The 24592-nt window shown below is 43.1% G+C and overlaps 1 protein-coding gene across 1 annotated transcript in view; it reads left to right on the top strand.

Annotated features, from left to right (window-relative positions):
* The window catches only part of polr2b (RNA polymerase II subunit B), a 35123-nt gene that overhangs the window by 6725 nt on the left and 3806 nt on the right, over nt 1-24592 (top strand). The window contains exons 6-23 of the mRNA XM_055161050.1: nt 919-1077; nt 2149-2313; nt 5943-6139; nt 6501-6620; nt 8094-8280; nt 11035-11178; nt 12142-12281; nt 12416-12527; nt 13968-14122; nt 14703-14901; nt 17147-17204; nt 17431-17527; nt 19211-19305; nt 19471-19721; nt 19842-19931; nt 20038-20145; nt 22445-22558; nt 24412-24572. Of these exons, the coding sequence (XP_055017025.1) occupies nt 919-1077; nt 2149-2313; nt 5943-6139; nt 6501-6620; nt 8094-8280; nt 11035-11178; nt 12142-12281; nt 12416-12527; nt 13968-14122; nt 14703-14901; nt 17147-17204; nt 17431-17527; nt 19211-19305; nt 19471-19721; nt 19842-19931; nt 20038-20145; nt 22445-22558; nt 24412-24572 (2552 nt within the window). The remainder of the gene's footprint in view (nt 1-918; nt 1078-2148; nt 2314-5942; nt 6140-6500; nt 6621-8093; nt 8281-11034; nt 11179-12141; nt 12282-12415; nt 12528-13967; nt 14123-14702; nt 14902-17146; nt 17205-17430; nt 17528-19210; nt 19306-19470; nt 19722-19841; nt 19932-20037; nt 20146-22444; nt 22559-24411; nt 24573-24592) is intronic.

The raw sequence follows: 24592 nt of genomic DNA, 5'->3' as shown, positions 1-24592 counted from the left end.
CAGCTCTGATTGTCTCTGTTTGTCTCAAGATCTGCTCTTTCCTCTTGCTCTTTCTTCTTTATAAAGCTTCAAATCTCTCTGAGATATTATCAGTACTGCTCTCCAAGGCCACAGTCCAATCCAACCTCTGGTCAATGACCGCTGGCCTTTCTGTAATGATTTTCAAAATGCGGTGCGAGGCAACTGAACCTTACATAAAACGGCTCATAGTCACATTTTGAGAGTCCGAGAAGCCAAGTGGGGCGTTGGATAGCCACCTCGTTAATCTGAACTTTTTGAAAAAACAGGGCCATGCCTAATCCAATCAACAAAAGTCATGTAGTCATGGTTCCAAACAGGTAAATATTTTTGATGTCCTCCACAGAAAGAGCCACCAGACACACGACGCACCACTTAACCCAACTGTCCGAAGTGTAGCCCGCAGTGAAATTTCTGGGGGTCCCCCCCCAGGTTCGCCTGAGCCGAGCCTGAGCCTCTTGTCGAAAAAACTGTGTCATTTGCCTTGAGAGCCCAACTTATCAAACCCATAGTTAATTTAGGTTCAGAGAGCAGAGCGGACAGAGACTCTCAAAAGTGTAAGACATTAGACTAGACGAGACAAAGAGGCAAAGCAGGGAAGATAAGGAGCAGGAGAGGAGAGAAACACGTCCACCAACACAACACAAGAAAGTACTACCAGTTAATGTGGAAAATGACATTCTGTTGTCTAAAGAAAGAGTTTTTATTGTCACTGTGGCATCAGAATCAGTATCGAGTATCAATTCCGCAGTGAAATGAGCGATGCTCTTAAAGGGGTGAAATTGGAGCCAGGAGCCAGATTTACAGACAAAATTGTAAAATAAAACCACCAGAGTCTGTGGAGCTGAGGTCTGACGTTGGTCCTGGTCGGGTCTAAAGTCCTGTGTGGTCCGGTTCCAGGTGCTGATCGCTCAGGAGAAAATGGCCACCAACACGGTTTACGTTTTCGCCAAGAAAGACTCGAAGTACGCCTACACCGCCGAGTGCCGCTCCTGCCTCGAGAACTCGTCCAGACCCACCAGCACCATCTGGGTCAGCATGATGGCCCGAGGAGGACAGGTGAGGACTGAGCCGGGACTGGACCGGGACTGAGCCGGGACTGGACCAGGACTGAGCCGGGACTGGAGCAGGACTGGACCAGGACTGAGCCGGGACTGGAGCAGGACTGGACCAGGACTGAGCCGGGACTGGAAAAGGACTAGACCAGGACTGGACTGGGACTGGAGCAGGACTGGAGCAGGACTGAGCCAGGACTGGACCAAGACAAAACCAAGACTAAACCAAGCCTAAACCACAACTGGACCAAGACTAAACCACGACTGGACCAGGATTGGACCAGGACTGGACTGGGACTAAACCAGGGCTGAACCAAGAAGAAAACTAAGACTAAACCAAGACTAAACCACGACCCGGACCAGGACTAAACTTGGCCTGAAGCAGGGCTGTACTGGGACTAAATCAGGGATAAATCTGTACTGAATCAGGACTGAACCAGAACAAAACCAGGACTACATCAAGACCAAACCAGGACTAAACCACGACGGGACCAGGGCTGAACCAGGACTAAACGAAGACTAAACCAGGACTAAACCACGACTGAACCAGGACTGAATCAGGTCTGAACCAGAAGAAAACCAAGACTAAACCAGGACTGAACCACGACTGAAAGAGGATTGGACCAAGACCGGAACGGGACAAAACTGGAAGGAAAATAGGACTAAATTAGGACAAAACTAGAACTAAACCAGGAATGAACCAGGACTGAACCAGGACTAAAACAGGACTGAACCAGGACTACACAACGACCGGACCAGGACTAAGCCAGGACTGGACCAGGACTGGACCAGGACCAAACCTGGACTGAAGTGGGGCAGGACCAGGACTGGACTGAACCTAAATCAGGACTGAACCAGGACTAAACCAGGACTAAACCAGGACTAAACGAAGACCAAAACAGGACTAAACCACAACCACTAAACCAGGGCTGAACCAGGGCTAAACTAGGGCTGGACTAGGACAAAATTTGAATGAAACTAGGACTAAATTATGACAAAACTAGACAGGACTAAAGTAAAACAGGACTAAACCAGTTCTGACCGAGTTCTGACCCTGGACTGTGTGTTTGTGCAGGGAGTGAAGAAGAGCGCGATCGGTCAGAGGATCGTGTCCACGCTGCCGTACATCAGACAGGAAGTGCCCATCATCATCGTGTTCAGAGCTCTGGGCTTCGTGTCCGACAGAGACATCCTGGAGCACATCATCTACGACTTCGACGACCCCGAGATGATGGAGATGGTGAGAGCGCGAAGAGAAACGTTTTGTAGTTCTTAAAAAAAAGTCTCTCAGCGTTTTTCAGCTGTCAATCAAACGCTCCAGATTAAGTGGTGTCCCAAAGCTCAGAGGAGGCAAAGGAACGGAAACCACGAGTATTTAGGAAAGAGAAATGAGACTGTCCCCTGCTCTGACTAGCGTGTGGATCTGGACGAACTTTTCTGTCCGAGCCCGATCTGCGTCCGACAGACAGTGTTGGGAAGGTTACTTTTAAAATGTAATCCCCTACAGATTACAGATTACACACCCCAAAATGTAGTTTGTAACGTAATCCATTAAATTACTTAAAGTGAGTAACGTAATCTGATTACTTTGGATTACTTGATATTGTCATGTTTTTTTAAATGACATGAATGTAGCAACCACATCCTGAAAATTCTTGTTTGTTGTCTTCAAATTGTCTGAGCCCAAGTCTCCATGAATAAACAACTGTTTGTACTGTAGAGAAACAAAGACCAGGAAATCTTAATATAAGAAGTTTTGTCTGTTAAAAGACAGAAACAAGATCATCTTTTCCTTCACCAGATTAAAAAATATTATTGATAGAGAAATTATTTTTTACATGAGATCACCTTAAATTATGTCAACCTACTGTTAGGTGTCGTGTTGTTTAGTCCTGGTTTAGTCCTGGTTTAGTCCTGGTTTAGTCCTGATTTTTAGACCTAGTCTAGACCTGGTCTAGACTAGGTCTTTAGTTCTGGTTTAGTCGTGGTTTAGTCCTAGTTTAAACCTGGTCTAGACCAGGTCTTTAGTTCTGGTTTAGTCCTGGTGTTAGTTCTGGTTTAGAGGCGCACAGGAGGAAGCGCGGTTTACGCGAGAAAACACGGTCGACACGCGGCGCACGAGACGTCGGTGTCCGCGCAGTAACTACGGAAGGAGACGTGGTCCGCGGGTTCTCAGGGTTGATGACGATGATGAAGGTGTTGTGTTTGTGTGTGTTTTGTGTGTGTTTGTGTCTTGTGTGTGTGTGTGTGTGTTTTTGTGTTGTGTGTGTTTTTGTGTTTGTGTGTGTGTTTGTGTTTGTGTGTTTGGTGTGTGTGTGTGTGTATAGGACAGTAGTGCAGATATTATGAGTCTATGCAGGTTGTTTTCACCGGTGCCAGTAGCTCCTGTTTCACATTTAAGTTGTAGGCGATTTTATATTTGTTTTTTTATATATTTATCTCACATCGGGAGAAGAATTTCCAAGACACAAATGCGTTTTTACCAATGCACTGCTGCTTCCACTGTGTGACTGACACCGCCAACTTTAATATGACGTTTACATCGCTCTTATTGCGCGCGTTCTGTTTGGGTTTCTGGCAATGAGTGGAATTACCGAAAAAAAAAATAAATAAATGGGATGTAGCACAAAATGTGAAAACAGGAAAATACCGCCTTGTAATCCACTTATTTCAGCAAAGTAACTGTAATCCAATTACCACTCACTGAAACAGTAACTGTAACGGAATACAGTTACTCATAATTTGTACTCTGATTACGTAACGGCGGTACATGTAATCCGTTACTCCCCAACACTGCCGACAGAGCAGTGATCGAATCCGACCCGAGCCCGACACAGTTAAAATCACACTATTTTCACAGGCCTAAAGACACACGGAGGATATTCTTCGGCCTCTAACGGACACAAAGACGCAAAAAACAAACTCAGTATAAAGCAAAAATAATGAGAAAACTTTATTCCTCAGCTCTCGTTAAGTTGTAAATTTAAAGTGCAGTGTCTCATCCACATTATCCGCAAATAACGACCCCCAGTCCACAAAACGGCGCCGGGAATCCAGTTTTTTGTGTTGTTTAAAAGTAAAAAGGCGAGAGTCGTTCCTCACGTGTGCAGTCACCCGCGGGATCTTAAAATTCTTAAAAAGGTCTTAAATTTCATGTTCCTAAATTAAGGCCTTAAAAAGTCTTAAATGATGATGTCCAAGTCGGTACCAGAAAACAAGTCACTTTGGTTTCTGGCACCGGCGGCAATGAGTAAACGATCAGTAGAGTGGAAGAAGATCATGGGGAAGTGTCGGTTTAATCCACAGTGGCTCTTAGATTCTAGCTATCGTTCTGTAGTTTGTTGGTCATTATTAGAATTGGATCTGGGGTTTTTCGCTGCATAATGGGTGCGATGTTGGTCTTAATTTTCATTTAAGTTGTCTTAAAAAGGTCTTTCAAAAGTCTTAAATTTGGGGTAGTCAAACCTGGGGATACCCTGGTGTAGGCCTGTAACGATAATAAATCGATTAATCGTACGATAACTTTTAACGAGCTCGATAAGTTTTCCGGCTGTGATAAATTCTGTTTGCATGTTTGTTTGTTTTCCTCGCTCTCTCTCGCTCTCAAATAGACTGAAGCTTCTATCGCTCTGACTCCTCTTGTTTAACAAGTGTAATGACGCTTGAACCAGCGTGTGCTGTGTTTCATCAACACAGCGGATGGCGCTTTCTGCGAGTGCAGTAAACGCCGCTGTCTGTGCAGCTAAACATGAAGCCGCGACACAAGCACCGCTGCTGTCAGAGTGACAAAACAGTTCATCTCCGAGTGCCAAAACAAGTCACGATGCCGAATCAGCACTGGTGTGAGCGGGGACACATGTCTCAACAGATGCATCAAACGATGAAAAGAAATGTCTCAAACCCCAACAGCCGATATAAACCCAAACCCAATCGAGTGACACCATTAGCCCCACCCCCGGGAGAGCCCAAAATCCACTGAAATCTCACAAGACACTGACATGATTCCAGACAGGACAGAGGCTCCTTCATCCTGTGTCACGGTTTAATACGAACATTTAAATGACCAAAATGTCGATGCCACAGCAGCAGAGCAGAGAGAGAGAGGGGCCACTATATTCCAATGTAAGTCAGTGTCTAAAATCACTTTTAAGGGCAATTTTGTTACAGAGACTTAATGATCCATTTTATTTATTGCTTTGGTTGTATTTGGTTCAGCAGTGGTTTATTCAAGTGCATTTTTGTGAACAAGTCCTTGCTGTCGGCCAGATACATTAGACTAGTCCTGTGTTAACAAGTCTGTTTTATTTAGGCCTGTTTTTGTTTGTGTTACAGTTCCTGTGTTAAACGTTCTTTAGAAAGTAAGGTTTATTGATCTTTGAAAAGGCGTATTTGCATTTTTATTCCATGGTCATTATATTAGTTGAAATTGGTCTCAAAATGTCAATATTATCGTTTATCGCAATAAATTCTTGGTCAGTTAATCGTCCAGCAAAATCTGTTATCGTTACAGACCTACTCTGGTGTGTCTGTTTACTTTAACACGTTGCACCGATCGAGCTGAAGCTGCAGATTCGCCACAGTGATTCTATTTCCTGTGGACTTTATCGCCAAATTTTTATGCTTTAAAAATCCTGTATCTGAAGTTTTGCTCCACATTTCACAAATAATAATACAGTTTTGGCTTGTATCTAAACTAGAAGTGCAGAGTCTGATCTTTTGAACACTTAAGAGCCTCAAAGCGACGAGTTTTACTGTCGACAGGAAACAGCCGATGTGTCTGAGCACGAACATAAATTCTAAATATATGTCTCGTGGGATTTTGGTCGGGTTTCCACGCTCTAGCTCTGACTCCTCCTCTGATCCCTCCAGGTGAAGCCCTCTCTGGACGAGGCCTTCGTGATCCAGGAGCAGAACGTGGCTCTGAACTTCATCGGTTCTCGAGGCGCCAAACCCGGAGTGACCAAAGAGCGCAGGATCAAGTACGCCAAGGAGGTCCTGCAGAAGGAGATGCTGCCGCACGTCGGCGTCAGCGACTTCTGTGAGACCAAAAAGGCCTACTTCCTCGGGTCAGTACCAGGACCAAGGACCAGAACCACTGGTCACTCTCGGCCCTGACTCTGTTCCTACTATAAAAGGGAAATAAGACAATATTCATCGAAATGTGTTATGCAGCTGTTTATCTCTCAAGCAATGACTGAACAACTTTATATAAATAAAAAATCTAATATTACGAGAGTTTCAGCGCCAACTACGACCAGAAAATTGTCTTACATCTATTTACAGGTTCCAATCCAGCTAATTTTTCAGTATCTGCACTGGTATCAGATCATTTTTGCGATGCTAAGTGAGGAGTGAGATGAAAGAGGAAGTGTTTTGTGGCTCTCCTGTCTCACCTGTGCCCTCTTCTCTTCCTCTCTCCTCTCACAGGTACATGGTACATCGCCTCCTGCTGGCCGCTCTGGGACGCCGTGAGCTGGACGACAGGGATCACTATGGAAACAAGAGGCTGGACCTGGCTGGACCTCTGCTGGCCTTCCTCTTCAGAGGGTCAGAACCACAGAATCTATATATACTGCACAAAAAAAAACACTTTGAAAATACATCAGATCTCAGTGTGAAATGTGTTGAATATCTCTACAAATACGGACATGACAATGTTTTAGGAGCAAAAGGATGCTCCTATTTGAATGGAAATTCAATTTTCAGCTTACAGAGGGCTTCACTTTATAAACTCCCTGGAAATCAAAGTGAAATAATTAAGTGTTAGACTAGTCTGTTTTGCTAAATTTTATTTCTGCTGCTCAGAATGCTTCTGAATCTCTTGTGTGGCTTCATGTGTTTGTGTTCATGTTTGACGACGCTGTGGCATGTTCCTAATGAGACGACAGACGGTGTCTGGGATGTTCTATCAGATCTGTGTGAGGGCATCACTGAGCTCCTGTAGAGTCTGGGGAGAAACCTGCAGGTGTCTGATGCTGTGAGGGATCTTCTACGGCCCTGTACAGCTCTCCTGTAGTGTTTTCAGGCTGACAAAACCGTGCTGGTGCTGGTTCCCACACTTAATCTCGAACCGACTTATGTGTTCATGCTGAAAATCAGAGCGTTCGAGAACCGAAATGTAAAGTAAAACTTATTTTTCCAAGTGATGCATGACGACACAGTTGACATCAGCAGGTTCATCAGGGTCACATGAGGTAAAATAAACAAAGAAAATGTGTGTGTAGAACATGGAGGAGAAATCAAGTGACAAGAAGATTGTGCAGTGGTCAGAGGAGACCTTTGGATTGGGCGTCGCTGTCTCCTTCTCCACTGCAGATATTGTAGTAGAGCTTGGTGCAGATAAATAATGATTTGTATGAGTCCAAATGCTCACCGGTGTCCATGAAGCGATCCACGATGGTGATTGGTGGCAAATCCACACTGTCTGTCGATGACGCATCATGGGTTCACTTAAATGGTTTGAACGCGGCTCGTTCACCGTGAGCACTTTGGTTCCCAGTGTCACTGCTGCGGGAATCAGCACCGTTCGTGCCGCCTGAAAACAGCTCTAGAGTAACTAGAGTAACTAGAGTAACATTTTCAATCAAAGAGGTGGCATCCTTTTGTTCCTGAGATATTGCTCTGTCCATATTTGTATAGATGGCCAACATTATTTTTTTCACATTGAGATCTGATCTGTTTTCAAAGTGTTCCTATAGTTTTTTTTATCAGTGTATAAATAGACATAGCAAACCCTGTGTTCCTAAAGGTGCTTCCGGCTCCATCGACTCATTTTACACTGAAAAATCTCTCTGTAACTGTTGCAGTGAGCCTTTCCATTTTGTCTGTAAATACATTTCTATTCCTAATAGTACTCTGATCCAAATTCACCCCTACAGCAATTATTCAAGTAGACTTGTCAGTGCTAGATTTTTTTATTGGTCATCTATTCAAAGAATTATTTTTATTTACATTGGAACTTTTTAAATATAAATATATAAATGTATTTTTCCTTCATTGTCATGTGTTGTTTTGATTCAGGATGTTTAAGAATTTACTGAAGGAGATTCGAATCTACGCTCAGAAATTCATCGACCGAGGAAAAGACTTCAACCTGGAGCTGGCCATAAAAACACGCATCATTTCAGACGGACTCAAGTATTCACTGGCCACAGGAAACTGGGGGGACGTGAAGAAAGCGCATCAGGCCAGAGCCGGAGTATCACAGGTGAGACGAGAGCAGAGCCGGAGTATCACAGGTGAGACGAGAGCAGAGCCGGAGAATCACAGGTGAGACGGGAGCAGAGCCGGAGTATCACAGGTGAGACGAGAGCAGAGCGGAGTATCACAGGTGAGACGAGAACAGAGCCGGAGTATCACAGGTGAGACGAGAGCAGAGCCGGAGTATCACAGGTGAGACGAGAGCAGAGCCGGAGTATCACAGGTGAGACGAGAACAGAGCCGGAGAATCACAGGTGAGACGAGAGCAGAGCCGGAGTATCACAGGTGAGACGAGAGCAGAGCCGGAGTATCACAGGTGAGACGAGAGCAGAGCCGGAGAATCACAGGTGAGACAGGAGCAGAGCCGGAGTATCACAGGTGAGACGAGAGCAGAGCCGGAGTATCACAGGTGAGACGAGAGCAGAGCCGGAGAATCACAGGTGAGACAGGAGCAGAGCCGGAGTATCACAGGTGAGACGGGAGCAGAGCCGGAGTATCACAGGTGAGACGAGAGCAGAGCCGGAGAATCACAGGTGAGACGAGAACAGAGCCGGAGTATCACAGGTGAGACGAGAGCAGAGCCGGAGTATCACAGGTGAGACGAGAACAGAGCCGGAGTATCACAGGTGAGACGAGAGCAGAGCCGGAGTATCACAGGTGAGACAGGAGCAGAGCCGGAGTATCACAGGTGAGACCGGAGCAGAGCCGGAGTATCACAGGTGAGACGAGAGCAGAGCCGGAGAATCACAGGTGAGACAGGAGCAGAGCCGGAGTATCACAGGTGAGACAGGAGCAGAGCCGGAGTATCACAGGTGAGACGAGAGCAGAGCCGGAGAATCACAGGTGAGACGAGAGCAGAGCCGGAGTATCACAGGTGAGACAGGAGCAGAGCCGGAGTATCACAGGTGAGACGAGAGCAGAGCCGGAGTATCACAGGTGAGACAGGAGCAGAGCCGGAGTATCACAGGTGAGACGAGAGCAGAGCCGGAGAATCACAGGTGAGATGAGAACAGAGCCGGAGAATCACAGGTGAGACGAGAGCAGAGCCGGAGAATCACAGGTGAGACGAGAGCAGAGCCGGAGAATCACAGGTGAGATGAGAACAGAGCCGGAGTATCACAGGTGAGACAGGAGCAGAACCGGAGTATCACAGGTGAGACAGGAGCAGAGCCGGAGTATCACAGGTGAGACGAGAGCAGAGCCGGAGAATCACAGGTGAGACGAGAACAGAGCCGGAGAATCACAGGTGAGACGAGAACAGAGCCGGAGAATCACAGGTGAGACGAGAACAGAGCCGGAGAATCACAGGTGAGACAGGAGCAGAGCCGGAGTATCACAGGTGAGACACGAGCATATGATGTATTGTAAAAACTAATTTTGAGTCCATAATTTTGAGTAAACACTTCAGATATTCACTGTTTTCATGATTAAAAGTGACACACATAGTGGTTTAACAAAAAAGTGTTGCTGAGTCCAATATATCGATTATCGCTTGTATCATGATAATATCGTATCGTGAGCCGTGTTTCGAGTGTTTATTTAGAATTAGAATGTATTTATTTGGAGGATAAGCCCCTTGATGTCTTGCCATCTCGTTTTCGACAACAACAAAAGACAGATACAGTCGGGCAGACAGGAGGATACAGAATTAAAAAAAAAAAACATCAAAACAACAAAATCAACACAACCACAAACACACTCACACTTGACTGTTTGACATATAATAAAACAAGTTTGAGGGAAAAAAAACCAAACAACAACAACAAGGTAACACTTTATAATAACTACACCTTATTTAGCCTTAATAAAGCATGAACAAAGGCTTAATTAATAATGAACAAAGACTTAATTAATAATGATTCACGCTTAGTAACTACTTAATTTCTACCTGAATTAGCACTTGCACTTAATTTGCCTGTGCTGTAAATAGTTACTCATAATTATTTCATACTTAATTACTCATGCACTAACCATTTGAGCATTTATTAATCATTAATAAGCTATGAGAGAATGATTTACTAATAATACAATGTAATGATAATTCAGGCAGCTGTTATCTGTTAAGTCTTTTTGAGAGCTTTTCTAAACTGAAGACGAATTATGCTTTATTAAGCTTTATTAATCTTTGTTCATTATTAATTAAGTCTTTGTTCATGCTTTATTAATACTAAGTAAGGTGTAGTTATTATAAAGTGTTACCAAAAACAGAGTTCAAAGATAATCACAAGATGAACAACAAAAATTCAACAAAATGATCAAAAACAATGACATGGGTTCTGTAAATATTGAACCAGAGCATTTTTAAATGAAGGGACAGAAGTTGATGCACGAATCGATGAGGGAAGATTGTTCCAATCAGAAGGAGCTTTATATTTAAATGAGTATTTTCCTGTTTGTTTTTTGACTCTTGGGACGACAAAAAATATCTGATCTGCGTGACGTGAACTGTAAGAGGATCTGAATGGAATTAAATACTGTTTGAGATCTTCAGAAAAACTAAGATTAATGAATTTAAAGATAAATAAGACTGTTCTAGAAAACGTTGAGTGGTTGGAGAATAGAAGTTGTAGTATTTTGATAAATAATATCACAGTAATCTAAAATGGGAAGAATTAGTTGTGAGATCATCTTTTTCCTAACAAAAAAACTAAAACAATTGACGGACTGATAAATTAATTTTAAGCGGTATGAAATTTAGTTTGTTGAGTATCGTATCGCCTCGTGACAGACCCTCCTGGTGGTGTTGTTTTTTTTTGTTCAGGTGTTGAACCGTCTGACCTTCGCCTCCACCTTGTCTCACCTGAGGAGAGTGAACTCCCCGATCGGACGAGACGGAAAACTGGCCAAACCCCGACAGCTCCACAACACGCTGTGGGGGATGGTGTGTCCCGCAGAGACGCCCGAGGTACAGAACCGGGACTAAACCAGAGTCAAACCAGGACTGAACAAGGACTGAACAAGGACTGAACAAGGACTGAACCAGGACTGAACAAGGACTGGACCAGGACTGAACAAGGACTGGACCAGGACTGAACCAGGACCCAATCAGGATAAAAACCAGGATGAAAATCAGGACAAAAATCGGGATGAAAACCAGGTCTTTACTAGAGCCAAACCAGGACTATACTAGGACTAAACCAGGACTAATCCAGGACTACACCAGGATTATACCAGGACTGTACCAGGACGAGACCAGGACTGTACCAGAACCCAATCAGGACGAAAACCAGGACTAAACCAAGACTAAACCAGGACCACACCAGGACGCAAACCAGGACAACCAGGACACAACCAGGACACAACCAGGACACAACCTGGACTAAACCTGGACTAAACCAAGACTGTACCAAAGCCACACCAGGACTAAAGCAGGACTAAAGCAGGACTAGACCAGGACTAAAGCAGGACTAGACCTGGACTAGACCTGGACTAGACCTGGACTAGACCTGGACTAGACCTGGACTAGACCAGGACCAAACCAGGACCAAACCAGACCAAACCAGGACCAAACCAGTGCTCATTTTGACTCGATAAAAAAAGAAAAATGGATTTTAGTTGTTAAATGTTAAAACAGTCACTACACGATGAGGGATCGATCGATATGGATTTATTGACTTATTTTGACCGATATTTAACTTTTAAAACCCAGAACAAGACCTACAAATGTAACCTAACTTTTCTCTTTTGTAAAAATATAACAAAACTGAGTATCTGTATTAACTATCAATATTGACCATTACCAAAACTGGACTTTTTATTACTCGTCTTTATACACAACTACAACTACTCAACAAAAATGTCACATCTTTACTCATTTTTCTTTTTTTTTTAAACTCGTTTTAAGCAGTTCTGTTGTCGTTGTTTTCAGGGTCATGCTGTGGGTCTGGTGAAGAACTTGGCCCTCATGGCGTACATCTCCGTCGGGTCCCAGCCCAGCCCCATCCTGGAGTTTCTGGAGGAGTGGAGCATGGAGAACCTGGAGGAGATCTCGCCCGCCGCCATCGCAGAGTAAGACCCACCGATGAGAAACGAAGACACATTTAAAGGGCCTTTTCACACACCTGGAGTCGTGTTTTGTTTTTTGTTTTTTTCGTTCCTTCTGTGTGAGACTTTTACTGAGCGCTTGGATGTTTTTCTTCCAGTGCCACCAAGATCTTTGTGAACGGCTGTTGGGTCGGAATCCACAAGGACCCAGAGCAGCTCATGAACACGCTGAGGAAACTGAGGAGACAGATGGACATCATCGTATCAGAGGTAAGGACATATAGTATCAGCGGTAAGGACACTGTAAGGCGGGAGTCTCCAACTTTTTTCCTCCGGTGAGCTCTTTTACAAAACAAAAATGCCAGAGAGCTTCTCATTTTAGCGGCAGCAAGAAATTGAGACGATTAAAAGAAAGAGGTTGAGCCTTTTGAGTGCAGTTAGATGCCATGAAACATAAACCACTGTCCATTTATTAGTGCACAAACTTGGACTTCAAAATGAACAAAGGCAAATAATTAACCATTTTTTATTTATTTGTTATTCAGCACAATGGTGTAATTCCAAAATCCTTTGGTGAGCTTGTTTTAAGAGGGTGGAGAGTTACTGGTAGCTCCTGAACTACAGGTTGGAGACCCTGTTGTAAGGGCATATAGTATCAGCAGTAAGGACACCATTTCATTTCATTTATTTATTTGTTTGAGGCAGGTACAACAAAATTCACAAACAATAACAAAAATAGTGACATGTACATGAACATATTTGGGACCTGGTGCTCAAAAGGAGGAGGATGAAGTTAAAAAAAAAAACTTATGGAGTCCTACCCCAACTGTTTTACATAATCACCTGGTTCACTTTTTTTTTTTTTTTTTTTTAATATCACCATTGGAGTGACCAAACCATACCATAAAGGCACACTCTGCCGCCGTCACCTTGTTGCTGTCGTTTTTGATTTGTGGATCTGCGTCGAGGTCTGCGCCGCGAAATAATTCACCGCCACAACTCCAGGAGGCGAGGATTTAGAAATGGCGTTCGTGTTGACAAAATGAAGCGGGAAAGCGGAGTACTGGAAATGTCTGTAGAGTGAATGTAGAGCCTTTGCCATCTGCGTCGGTTTGACGCATAGTTACAAAATTTCGGAGGGGTATGTCGGTCAACGCAGACGCTCTGCAGAGGGGATTCAAGGCGACGTAGACGATCTGACGCACGACCATAAATTGGGTTTAAGTGTATATAGTATCAGTGGTAAGGACATATCTCAAACTTGGGCAAACTTTACTGGTCCACAAGGGAAATTATTTGTGTTTATGACAGTATCTCACAAGCAGCAAGAGCAAGAATATAAATGGTAATAATAAATTCTAAATCAGTAGCAAAAATAACAAAAGACCGTTGTCAAATAAGGTATGATTATATAAATGTAAATGTACAAGTAAAAAGAAAATATAGAAATATAGTAGTACAAAAATATATAAGAGGGAATGAGGCGGGTACGGAGAAATAAACACACAAAACTCACCCCAGAGCTCATTTTGAAGCAATAGAGTCACAATACACACAGATTTACTTCATGCACACTCAGTTTAAATACTGGGATTATCTTTTAGTCTTTTTCTACTTTTGTATCAAACAGTAAAACGAAGACAGTTCAGGAAACACCCGACGCTTCTTCAGTCACTTTTAAACGTCGTCGTCTTCTCCTCTCGTGTCCAGGTGTCCATGATCAGAGACATTCGAGAGCGCGAGATCCGGATCTACACGGACGCCGGGCGCATCTGTCGCCCGCTGCTCATCGTGGAGAAGCAGAAGCTGTTACTGAAGCGACGCCACATCGACCAACTCAAAGAGCGAGAATACAACAACTACAGGTACGACTGTAAAGACACTTCCTCCTACTGTCTGTTACATAAACAAACTACTCTTCTGTACATTTTCTCTTACCAGACTATTCTTCATTTTATTCTTTGCACATTTGAACAGGTTTAGTTTAATAAATTGTAGCCTTAAATTCATTAGAAAAAGCAGCACACGTGGTCACTGCTTCAATAGTTTTTAATGTAAATCTGGATCAGGGGTCAGCAAAAAGCCATTTGAGCGTCTCCACAGAAAAGAAAAACAAAAACAACCAGAGCCACAAAACCTTTTTCACTCTAAAATGAGGAGAACACTGCATAGGGTGGAATATAAAACCTCTGTCTGCAATAATATAAAACCTCTGTTTCTAAGTGATTCTACGTGACAGAGGGTTTATCACGGCGTTTTATCACTGCCCACACACTCACACTGCAGCACTCATCAATAATGTGCAGACAGACTCGTTCAGACTGAGACAGAACTGATCAAAATCTTAACTCAGGCTCCGCACCAGCTCAGCTCTGCACCTCTGTCTTTATACTGACGTGATGTGGTGTTGGTCTTGTTGGTCTAAGTTGGTCTCGTTGTTGTCAGTTGGCAGGACCTGGTGGCGTCCGGGGTGGTGGAGTACATCGACACTCTGGAGGAGGAGACGGTGATGTTGGCCATGACCCCCGACGACCTCCAGGAGAAGGGCGTGGCCTACTGCTCCACCTACACCCACTGTGAGATCCACCCGTCCATGATCCTGGGAGTGTGCGCCTCCATCATCCCCTTCCCCGACCACAACCAGGTACTCACCTCTCCACTACTACAACAGTACTACTGATACTGCTGATACTACTGATACTACTGATACTACTGATACTACTGATACTACTGATACTGCTGATACTACTGATACTACTGATACTACTGATACTACTGATACTACTGATACTGCTGATACTACTGATACTACTGATACTACTGATACTACTACTACTACTGATACTACTGATACTACTGATACTACTGATACTACTGATACTACTGATACTACTGATACTACTGATACTACTGACTACTACTGATACTGATGATACTACTGATACTACTGATACTACTACTACTACTGATACTACTGATACTACTGATACTACTGATACTGATACTGATACTACTGACTACTGATACTACTGATACTACTGATACTACTGATACTACTACTGACTACTACTGATACTACTGACTGATACTACTGACTACTACTGATACTGATACTACTGATACTGATACTGATACTACTGATACTACTGATACTACTGATACTGATACTGATACTACTGATACTACTACTGATACTACTGATACTACTGATACTACTGATACTGATACTACTGATACTACTGATACTACTGATACTACTGATACTACTGATACTACTGATACTGATACTGATACTACTGATACTACTGATACTACTGATACTACTGATACTGCTGATACTGCTGATACTACTGATACTACTACTATGATACTGATACTACTGACTACTGATACTACTGATACTGATACTGATACTACTGATACTACTGATACTACTGATACTGATACTGATATACTACTACTGATACTACTGATACTACTGATACTACTGATACTACTACTGATACTGATACTGATACTACTGATACTACTGATACTACTACTACTGATGACTACTAATGATACTGATACTGATGATACTACTGATACTGCTGATACTGATACTGACTACTGATACTACTGATACTACTGATACTACTGATATACTGATACTACTGATACTACTGATACTACTGATACTACTGATACTACTGATACTACTGATACTGATACTACTGATACTACTGATACTACTGACTACTACTGATATACTACTGATACTACTGATACTAATGATACTACTGATACTACTGATACTAATGATACTACTGATACTACTGATACTACTGATACTACTGATACTACTGATACTAATGATACTACTGATACTAATGATACTGATACTACTGATACTACTGATACTACTGATACTAATGATACTACTGATACTACTGATACTACTGATACTAATACTACTAACTGATACTACTGATACTACTGATACTACTGATACTACTGATACTACTACTGATACTACTGATACTGTACTACTGATACTGATACTGATACTACTGATACTACTGATACTACTGATACTACTGATACTACTATACTACTACTGATACTACTGATACTACTGATACTACTACTACTACTACTGATACTACTGATACTACTACTACTACTGACTACTACTGATACTACTGATACTACTGATACTACTACTACTGATACTACTGATACTACTACTACTACTACTAACTGACTACTACTACTGATACTACTGTACTACTACTACTGATACTACTACTACTGATACTACTGTACTACTACTGATACTACTGACACTACTACTACTGATACTACTGTTACTACTACAATACTACTGACTACTACTACTACTATGTACTACTACTACTACTGACTACTACTGATACTACTGTACTACTACTACTACTACTACTACTACTGCACTACTACTACTACTACTACTACTGCAACTACTACTTGCTACTACTGCTATACTACTGATACTACTGACTACTACATCCTACTATACTACTGTACTACTGCTATACTACTAATACTACTACTACTACTGATACTACTACTACTACTACTACTAGTACTACTGCTAACTACTGACTTTACTGTACTATAGTATACTGAATACTACTGAATACTACTGATACTACTATTACTACTAACTACTACTACTAACTGACTACTACTGAATACTACTGAATACTACTGACTTAAGTATACTGTTACTACTTTACTGTTACTATGTACTTACTACTTACTGCAGTGTGCTACTGTACTACTGAACTATTACTGTCTACTACTGCGTACTACACTACAACAACACTGCTACTACTACTTACTGCCACTCCTCTACTACTACTACCTGAAAACCCCTGGTCACCACCAGGTCCATGGAGTATCTGCGCTTCAGAGAGCTGCCAGCAGGTGTCACTCTAACCACACAAACTAACAAACACACACACAAACAAATAAAAAGCTTAATTAAAAGGATTAGGTTGAACTGACCTCAGCAGCAGGATTTTGTTCTTGTTCTATTGATTTAGCTTCAGTTGTTTTCACAGTGACAGTTTTATAGAGATAAATCGAGATCATTTCCCTGGTGGATCAATAAAAGTTTGTCTAAATCTAAAGTGTTGTTGTTTTCCTTCAGGCATTAACGCCATCGTGGCCATCGCGTCGTACACCGGATACAACCAGGAGGACTCTGTCATCATGAACCGCTCCGCCGTGGACAGAGGATTCTTCAGGTCTCCACTCATTTACACTTGACTGGACTAGATGCTATTACTTTGTCTGGAATAGGGACGGGCATTCGATGAAATTTTCTTAATCGATCGTCGGAAGAATTAACGATCGATTACCGATTAATCATTAACGTGTTTATATTAAAATGATCATCATTATTATTACTATCTGCACTATTAATCTGCATACATAATTTCAACTTTACGACATATAAACCGTAACGACTCTAGATCCACATCAGCCCGTTTGACATTATAATGTGTTTAACGCAGTTTTGCACAAATCTCACAAAAACGAAACTTAAAACCACATCACTAATTTACATAAACTAAGCAAAGATAAAACTCCAGCTCTTGTGTCACTGATGTGGTTCAACTTGTGTTGGATTAAAAGACATGACTCAGGTGAATACAGGTTAGTGTGACCAGATTTGCGTTTGTCAAAACCAGGACACCGTACGGGGGGAGGGAGGTGGGGACTCGTCATTGACATTGCGCGACTCTCACCTGGAAAAACTTTTTCCCACTGGACACAGAAACATATGTGCTGCTTTATACACTGTGCACATGGACTCACACTTGTCCCGAACGCAACTGAAAGCGTTGAATGTCTTGTACAAGTCATCGTTAAATACGATTTGCGTTGCAGACTGACCCACTGTTTGCTCGCTCCTTCTGAGTGCAGAGACACATGTACGGACCCTCTTTGGTCACGCCACGCACAGCAACCTACATTCGGTTTGTCGATTAAAATGAACGTAATCGATGAAATTCTTAATGATCAATTATCGATTAATCGATTAATCATGCCCATCCCTAGTCTGGAATGTTCCACAGTGTGGCATTAAACATTTCTATCTTCACGGAGACCAAACCAGACCAAGTTACAGGTCAGATCTGTGGAGAGGTGACCCCGCTCACAGTCAGAACACCTGTTTTTGAGGTGTTTTTGAGCTGTTAGAAGACCTGTAATTGAATAAATGTAAAGCAGAGCTGTTTAATGTCACACTGTGGAACATTCCAGGCAGAGCAGTGACGTCTCCATAGAAACAAGCAGGTGACTGACCCCAAACCAAAAAGTGACATGCTCTGGTCTCTGGTCTAACCCTGGTCTCAAACCCTGGTCTGACCCTGGTCTTTGGTCTAACGTTGGCCTAACGTTGGTCTAACGTTAGTCTAACTCCAGTTACTGGTCTCTGGTCTAACCCTGGTCAATCCCTGGCCTAACTCTGGCCTAACTCTGGCCTAACTCTGGCCTAACTCTGGCCTAACTCTGGCCTCACCCTGGTCTGACCCTGGTCTTAACACTCTCTCCTCAGGGTCACATTGACCTGAAGAAATTTTTTTTCCTTCCCGCTGTCTTGGGGGCGGGTCAATCGGACCCAAAAATGTATTTTCAAATAAATTCTCCAGGCGAGAAAATACATTTTTGGGTTTGATTGACCCGCCCCAAGAGAGCTGGTAAAAAAAAAAAAAATACTTCGGGTCTACGTGACCCTGAGGAGAGCGTGAGGGTTTTAACCTGCTCTTAACCTGGTCTAAACCTGGTCTAACTCTGGTCTCTATCCTGGTCTTTATCCCTGGTCTAAACCTGGTTAAATCCTGGCCTAACCCTGGCCCGACCCTGGTCCCTGGTCTCTGGTCTGTGGTCTGTGGTCTGTGGTCTAACTCTGGTCTGTGCTGCAGGTCTGTGTTCTATCGCTCGTACAAAGAGCAGGAGTCAAAAAAAGGATTCGACCAAGAGGAGATTTTTGAGAAGCCGACACGAGAAACCTGCCAGGGTGAGGAACACTGAGCTTTACCAACTCATGCATCAATATAAACCAGGAAATATTAGTAGTACTTTTGTTTTGTTAGTAGTAGTAGTAGTAGTAGTAGTAGTAGTAGTAGTAGTAGTAGTAGTAGTAGTAATAGTAGTAGTAGGTGAATCTTGTTTCTCTGTGCAGGTATGAGACACGCGATCTACGACAAACTGGACGACGACGGGCTGATCGCTCCGGGCGTGCGCGTCTCCGGGGAGGACGTGATCATCGGGAAGACGGTGACTCTCCCCGAGAACGAGGACGAGCTGGACTCCACCAACCGCCGCTACACCAAACGAGACTGCAGCACCTTCCTGCGCACGTCCGAGACCGGCATCGTGGACCAGGTCATGGTCACGCTCAACCAGGAGGGCTACAAGTTCTGCAAGATCAGGGTGAGACACTTTTAAAACCACGAGAACACGCTAGAAAGACCGCCACCATACACAAGAATCCAATCTAAAATATTAGCCCCTGGTTCAGTCCTGGTTCTGATCTGGTTTGTGCTGTTCCAGGTTCGTTCCGTCAGGATTCCTCAGATCGGAGACAAATTTGCCAGTCGACACGGACAGAAGGGAACCTGCGGGATCCAGTACAGACAAGAGGTACGTGATTTAATAAAGCTCACATCTTTATTATAACATGTTCAGGCCTGTACGCTTTAGACTGTATTATATTCTAGATAATGATATTTAAATATCTCGTTTTCAGGACATGCCGTTCACGTGTGAGGGCATCACTCCAGACATCATCATCAACCCTCACGCCATCCCCTCCAGAATGACTGTGGGCCATCTGATCGAGTGTCTGCAGGGGAAGGTACGGCCACAGGGGGCGCTGTTCACTCTCTCTATGGTTCTAACCCAGGGGTGGCTCGCGGGCCACATAGGGTCCTAAAATTTGACTGAAGGGCCGGACAGGAGACAGGACATGACGTGTTAAAAGCTCGGCTCCATTGCACTCGTATTTACGCTCATGTAGGACGTATTCTGCACTACAACTTTGACGCGTAAGTTACAAACACATGAAAAGTGAATAGATCTGCTCCACTGCACACCACAGGCGAGCGTGAGTCCTGAGCGGTTAGATCTCATTGAGAAACAGAGCCCACAATACAAGATTACACACGTAAACACCTATGCATGCAGTAAAACCAGACTCTTAAGGCATTCCATGCATTACATTTGTAACAAAGCGTCTATAATTCTTTCAACTTTGCTTTTAATTCACTCAAAATGGAAACAGTGCAGCCTTATGTCTTGAACACTTCTACTTCACTCATGGTCCGAATACGCCGCCCGAAAATGACTCCTGTAAGAACACTTTCCCATAAAGCATTGCGGCCAACATAATACGCCGCACCTCAATGTATATATAGTGCGCCGCCTACTGGGAAATGCCGGAAAAATAAAACATCAACAAGGTTTATTAGTGTAATTTATTCAAGTTCAGCGGGCCGGATTAAAAGGTTTAAAGGGCCGCATATGGCCCCCGGGCCGTAGTTTGCCCTCCCCTGTTCTAACCCAAGCATGGGCAAACTACGGCCCGGGGACCATATACGGACCTTTAATCTTTTTAATCCGGCCTGACGAACTTGAATAATAATAATAATAATAATTGTCAGTGTTTTAAAAGTTATGTCAATAAGTAGTAAATACTGTGGGACTTGAAAGACAGATATTTAAGTAATCCTGTTTTAATGATTTTCAATTAAGGCATATTTCAATAGCATGGGACATATTTTCTACATATCTTATGCTATTTTTTTCTCGTATGAGGTGGATTACCAAAAAACTCCATCCATCTGCTCCTGGTCCGGCCCCTCTGTCAAATTTTAGAACCCTTTGTGGCCCACGAGTCAAAAACTTTGGGCTAAGTTGGGGGGGCTCTGAGATTTTAACAGGGTTCCCACGGTCATGGAAATCCTGAAAAAAATCTTGGAAATTGAAAATGTCATTTTCCAGGCCTGGAAAAATCATGGAATTTTGTAAATTCAATGAAAGTTTTATAAAAGTCATGGAATTTGAGTATCTCTTTCACACAACTCCAGCTTTCTATTAAGTTTTCATGAGGCTGTTCTGATTATTTGTGAACGTTCTGCGCCTTTTGTTTAAAAGAGACGACAATAAATAAATGCACTGACAGGATTTGGAATGTTAAAAACTATAATCGCAAACCATAAGGTGAGTGGAAAGAGTTAAACATTTCATATTAAGGGCCTGTTTACATGAGAACACTTGCAGGTACATGCGTGTGCGTTTCGTTTAGACGGTGACGCCGTTTTGGTTTTTTTTGTTGTTTTTTTTTATCTTAAAAACACTCAAATCTAAAACCACCCTCCAGAGTGGAAAAGTTGAACACGCTCCATGTACGCGTTTACGTCATATATATCACCACCGAGCCGCCTGGCCTGCATATCCTGTCAAATTCCACACTTTTGCATCACCGTATGCACGCAGATTCCCTCCTGAAAACGTCTAAACACGGAATAAAAAGTGAAGACGCGACGCCACTTTTGCGTCTTCTGTTCAGACGTCGTTATATAAACGCAGCATTAGCCCTAAAAATATACTCCATTCTACACATGTAGGAGCCGTAAAGTCATGGAAAATTCACTTTAGCTCATGGAAAAGTCATGGAAAAGTTTTGAAATTCCGTCAGTGAAAAAGAGCGGGAACCCTGTTTTAAGAATCATCGTTTTTCTTCAGTTTTGTATTTAGGAGGTTTATTTCTGAATATTTAAAGTCCATTTAATCAGACATTTCTTTGCATTTTTATATACAAACTTTCATTAGATTTCCCTTTAACCCACAAATGCACATTTATTTTGTCCCTAAACGGTAGAAGTGGACATAACAAACCTGCCTGCCGCTGCAAAAGGAAGTGAACATGGGAGTGATTTGGCTCCATCGACTCCAGTTCACTTTATAAAACTGTAACTGCTGCAGACAGGCTCATCAGCTTTTCTTTAAATGTTCGTATTAACTCGCTCTACATGATCCTGGGCTTTTTATTTCTCTATTTTGTCCGTAAATAAATTGCTGGCTCCGGATTCGACGTCACTCTCCCTCAGTCCACTTGCTCATACAGTCCGTGTTCTGTCCCTGCCGTGTCTCAGGTGTCGGCGAACAAAGGCGAGATCGGAGACGCCACGCCGTTCAACGACGCCGTCAACGTGCAGAAAGTGTCCAACCTGCTGTCGGAGTACGGCTACCACCTCCGAGGAAACGAGGTCAGTGAGTTCAGACGACGTGGACGACCAAAATCAGCTGATCTGTCCGTTTATCTCACACATTTGAGCTCTTTGACTAAAAGTGTCATATTTATTTTATTTTTACTGTGTCCGGATCATAAAAAGAACACTTCAGCACAACAAAGACCAGAGAATAAAGTCTTGGTTCAGGTCTACAGTCTTGGTTCAGGTCTACAGTCTTGGTTCAGGTCTACAGTCTTGGTTCAGGTCTAAAGTCTTGGTTCAGGTCTAAAGTCTTGGTTCAGGTCTAAAGTCTTGGTTCAGGTCTACAGTCTTGGTTCAGGTCTACAGTCTACAGTCTTGGTCAGTTCAGTCTAAAGTCTTGGTTGTCGTCTTCAGGTTCAGGTCTACAGTCTTGGTTCAGGTCTACAGTCTTGTTCAGTCTTCTTGGTCTTCAGGTCTACAGTCTTGGTTCAGGTCTAACAGTCTTGGTTCAGGTCTACAGTCTTGGTTCAGGTCTACAGTCTTGGTTCAGGTCTACAGTCTTGGTTCAGGTCTAAAGTCTTGGTTCAGGTCTACAGTCTTGGTTCAGGTCTACAGTCTTGGTTCAGGTCTACAGTCTTGGTTCAGGTCTAAAGTCTTGGTTCAGGTCTAAAGTCTTGGTTCAGGTCTACAGTCTTGGTTTCTGGTCTTCTGGTTCAGGTCTAAAGTCTTGGTTCAGGTCTACAGTCTTGGTTCAGGTCTACAGTCTTGGTTCAGGTCTACAGTCTTGGTTCAGGTCTACAGTCTTGGTTCAGGTCTACAGTCTTCAGTTCTTGGTTCAGTCCTCAGTCTTGGTTCAGGTCTCAGTCTTGGTTTCAGGTTCTTCTTGGTTCTTCTTCTTGGTTCTGGTAAGTCTGGTTCTGGCTTGGTCTAAAAGTCTTGGTTCTGGTTCTGGTCTAAAGTCTTGGTTCTGGTTCTGGTCTAAAGTCTTGGTTCTGGTCTAAAGTCTTGGGTCTAAGTCTTGGGTCTAGTCTTGGTTCAGTCTACAGTCTTGGTTCAGGTCTAAGTCTTGTTCAGTCTCAGTCTTGGTTCAGATCTACAGTCTTGGTTCAGGTCTACAGTCTTGGTTCTTTGCTAAAGTCTTGGTTTTGGTCTAAAGTCTTGGTTCTGGTTTTGGTCTAAAGTCTTGGTTCTGGTTCTGGTCTAAAGTCTTGGTTCTGGTCTAAAGTCTTGGTTTCTGGTCTAAAGTCTTGGTTCTGGTTCTGGTCTAAAGTCTTGGTTCTGGTCTAAAGTCTTGGTTCAGGTCTACAGTCTTGGTTCAGGTCTACAGTCTTGGTTCAGGTCTAAAGTCCTGGTTCTGGGCTAAAGTCTTGTTTCTTTGCTAAAGTCTTGGTTTTGGTCTAAAGTCTTGGTTCTGGTCTAAAGTCTTGGTTCTGGTTCTGGTTCTTTGTTCGTCTAAAGTCTTGGTTCTGGTTCTGGTCTAAAGTCTTGGTTCTGGTCTAAAGTCTTGTTTCTTTGCTAAAGTCTTGGTTTTGGTCTAAGTCTTGGTTCTGGTTCTGGTCTAAAGTCTTGGTTCAGGTCTAAAGTCTTGGTTTGGTTCTGGTCTAAAGTCTTGGTTCTGGTTCTGGTCTAAAGTCTTGGTTTGGTCTAAGTCTTGGTTTTGGTCTAAGTCTTGTTCTGGTTCTGGTCTAAAGTCTTGGTTCTGGTCTAAAGTCTTGGTTGGTCTAAAGTCTTGTTCTTTGCTAAAGTCTTGGTTCTGGTCTAAAGTCTTGGTTCTGGTTCTGGTCTAAAGTCTTGGTTCTGGTCTAAAGTCTTGGTTCTGGTCTAAAGTCTTGGTTCTGGTTCTGGTCTAAAGTCTTGGTTTTGGTCTAAAGTCTTGGTTCTGGTCTAAAGTCTTGGTTCTGGTCCAGGTTCTGTACAACGGCTTCACCGGGAGGAAGCTGACGTCTCAGATCTTCGTCGGTCCCACGTATTACCAGCGTCTGAAGCACATGGTGGACGACAAGATCCACTCCAGAGCCAGAGGCCCGGTCCAGATCCTCAACAGACAGCCCATGGAGGGACGATCCCGGTGAGGCCTGGTTGAGTCCT

This window comes from Boleophthalmus pectinirostris, unplaced genomic scaffold, assembly GCF_026225935.1.
Source record: "Boleophthalmus pectinirostris isolate CB_2022bp ecotype Guang Dong unplaced genomic scaffold, ASM2622593v1 HiC_scaffold_3, whole genome shotgun sequence".
Classification (NCBI taxonomy): Eukaryota; Metazoa; Chordata; class Actinopteri; order Gobiiformes; family Gobiidae; genus Boleophthalmus; species Boleophthalmus pectinirostris.
The sequence above is the reverse complement of the archived record's forward strand: the minus strand, read 5'-3'. Positions and strand labels throughout refer to the sequence as shown.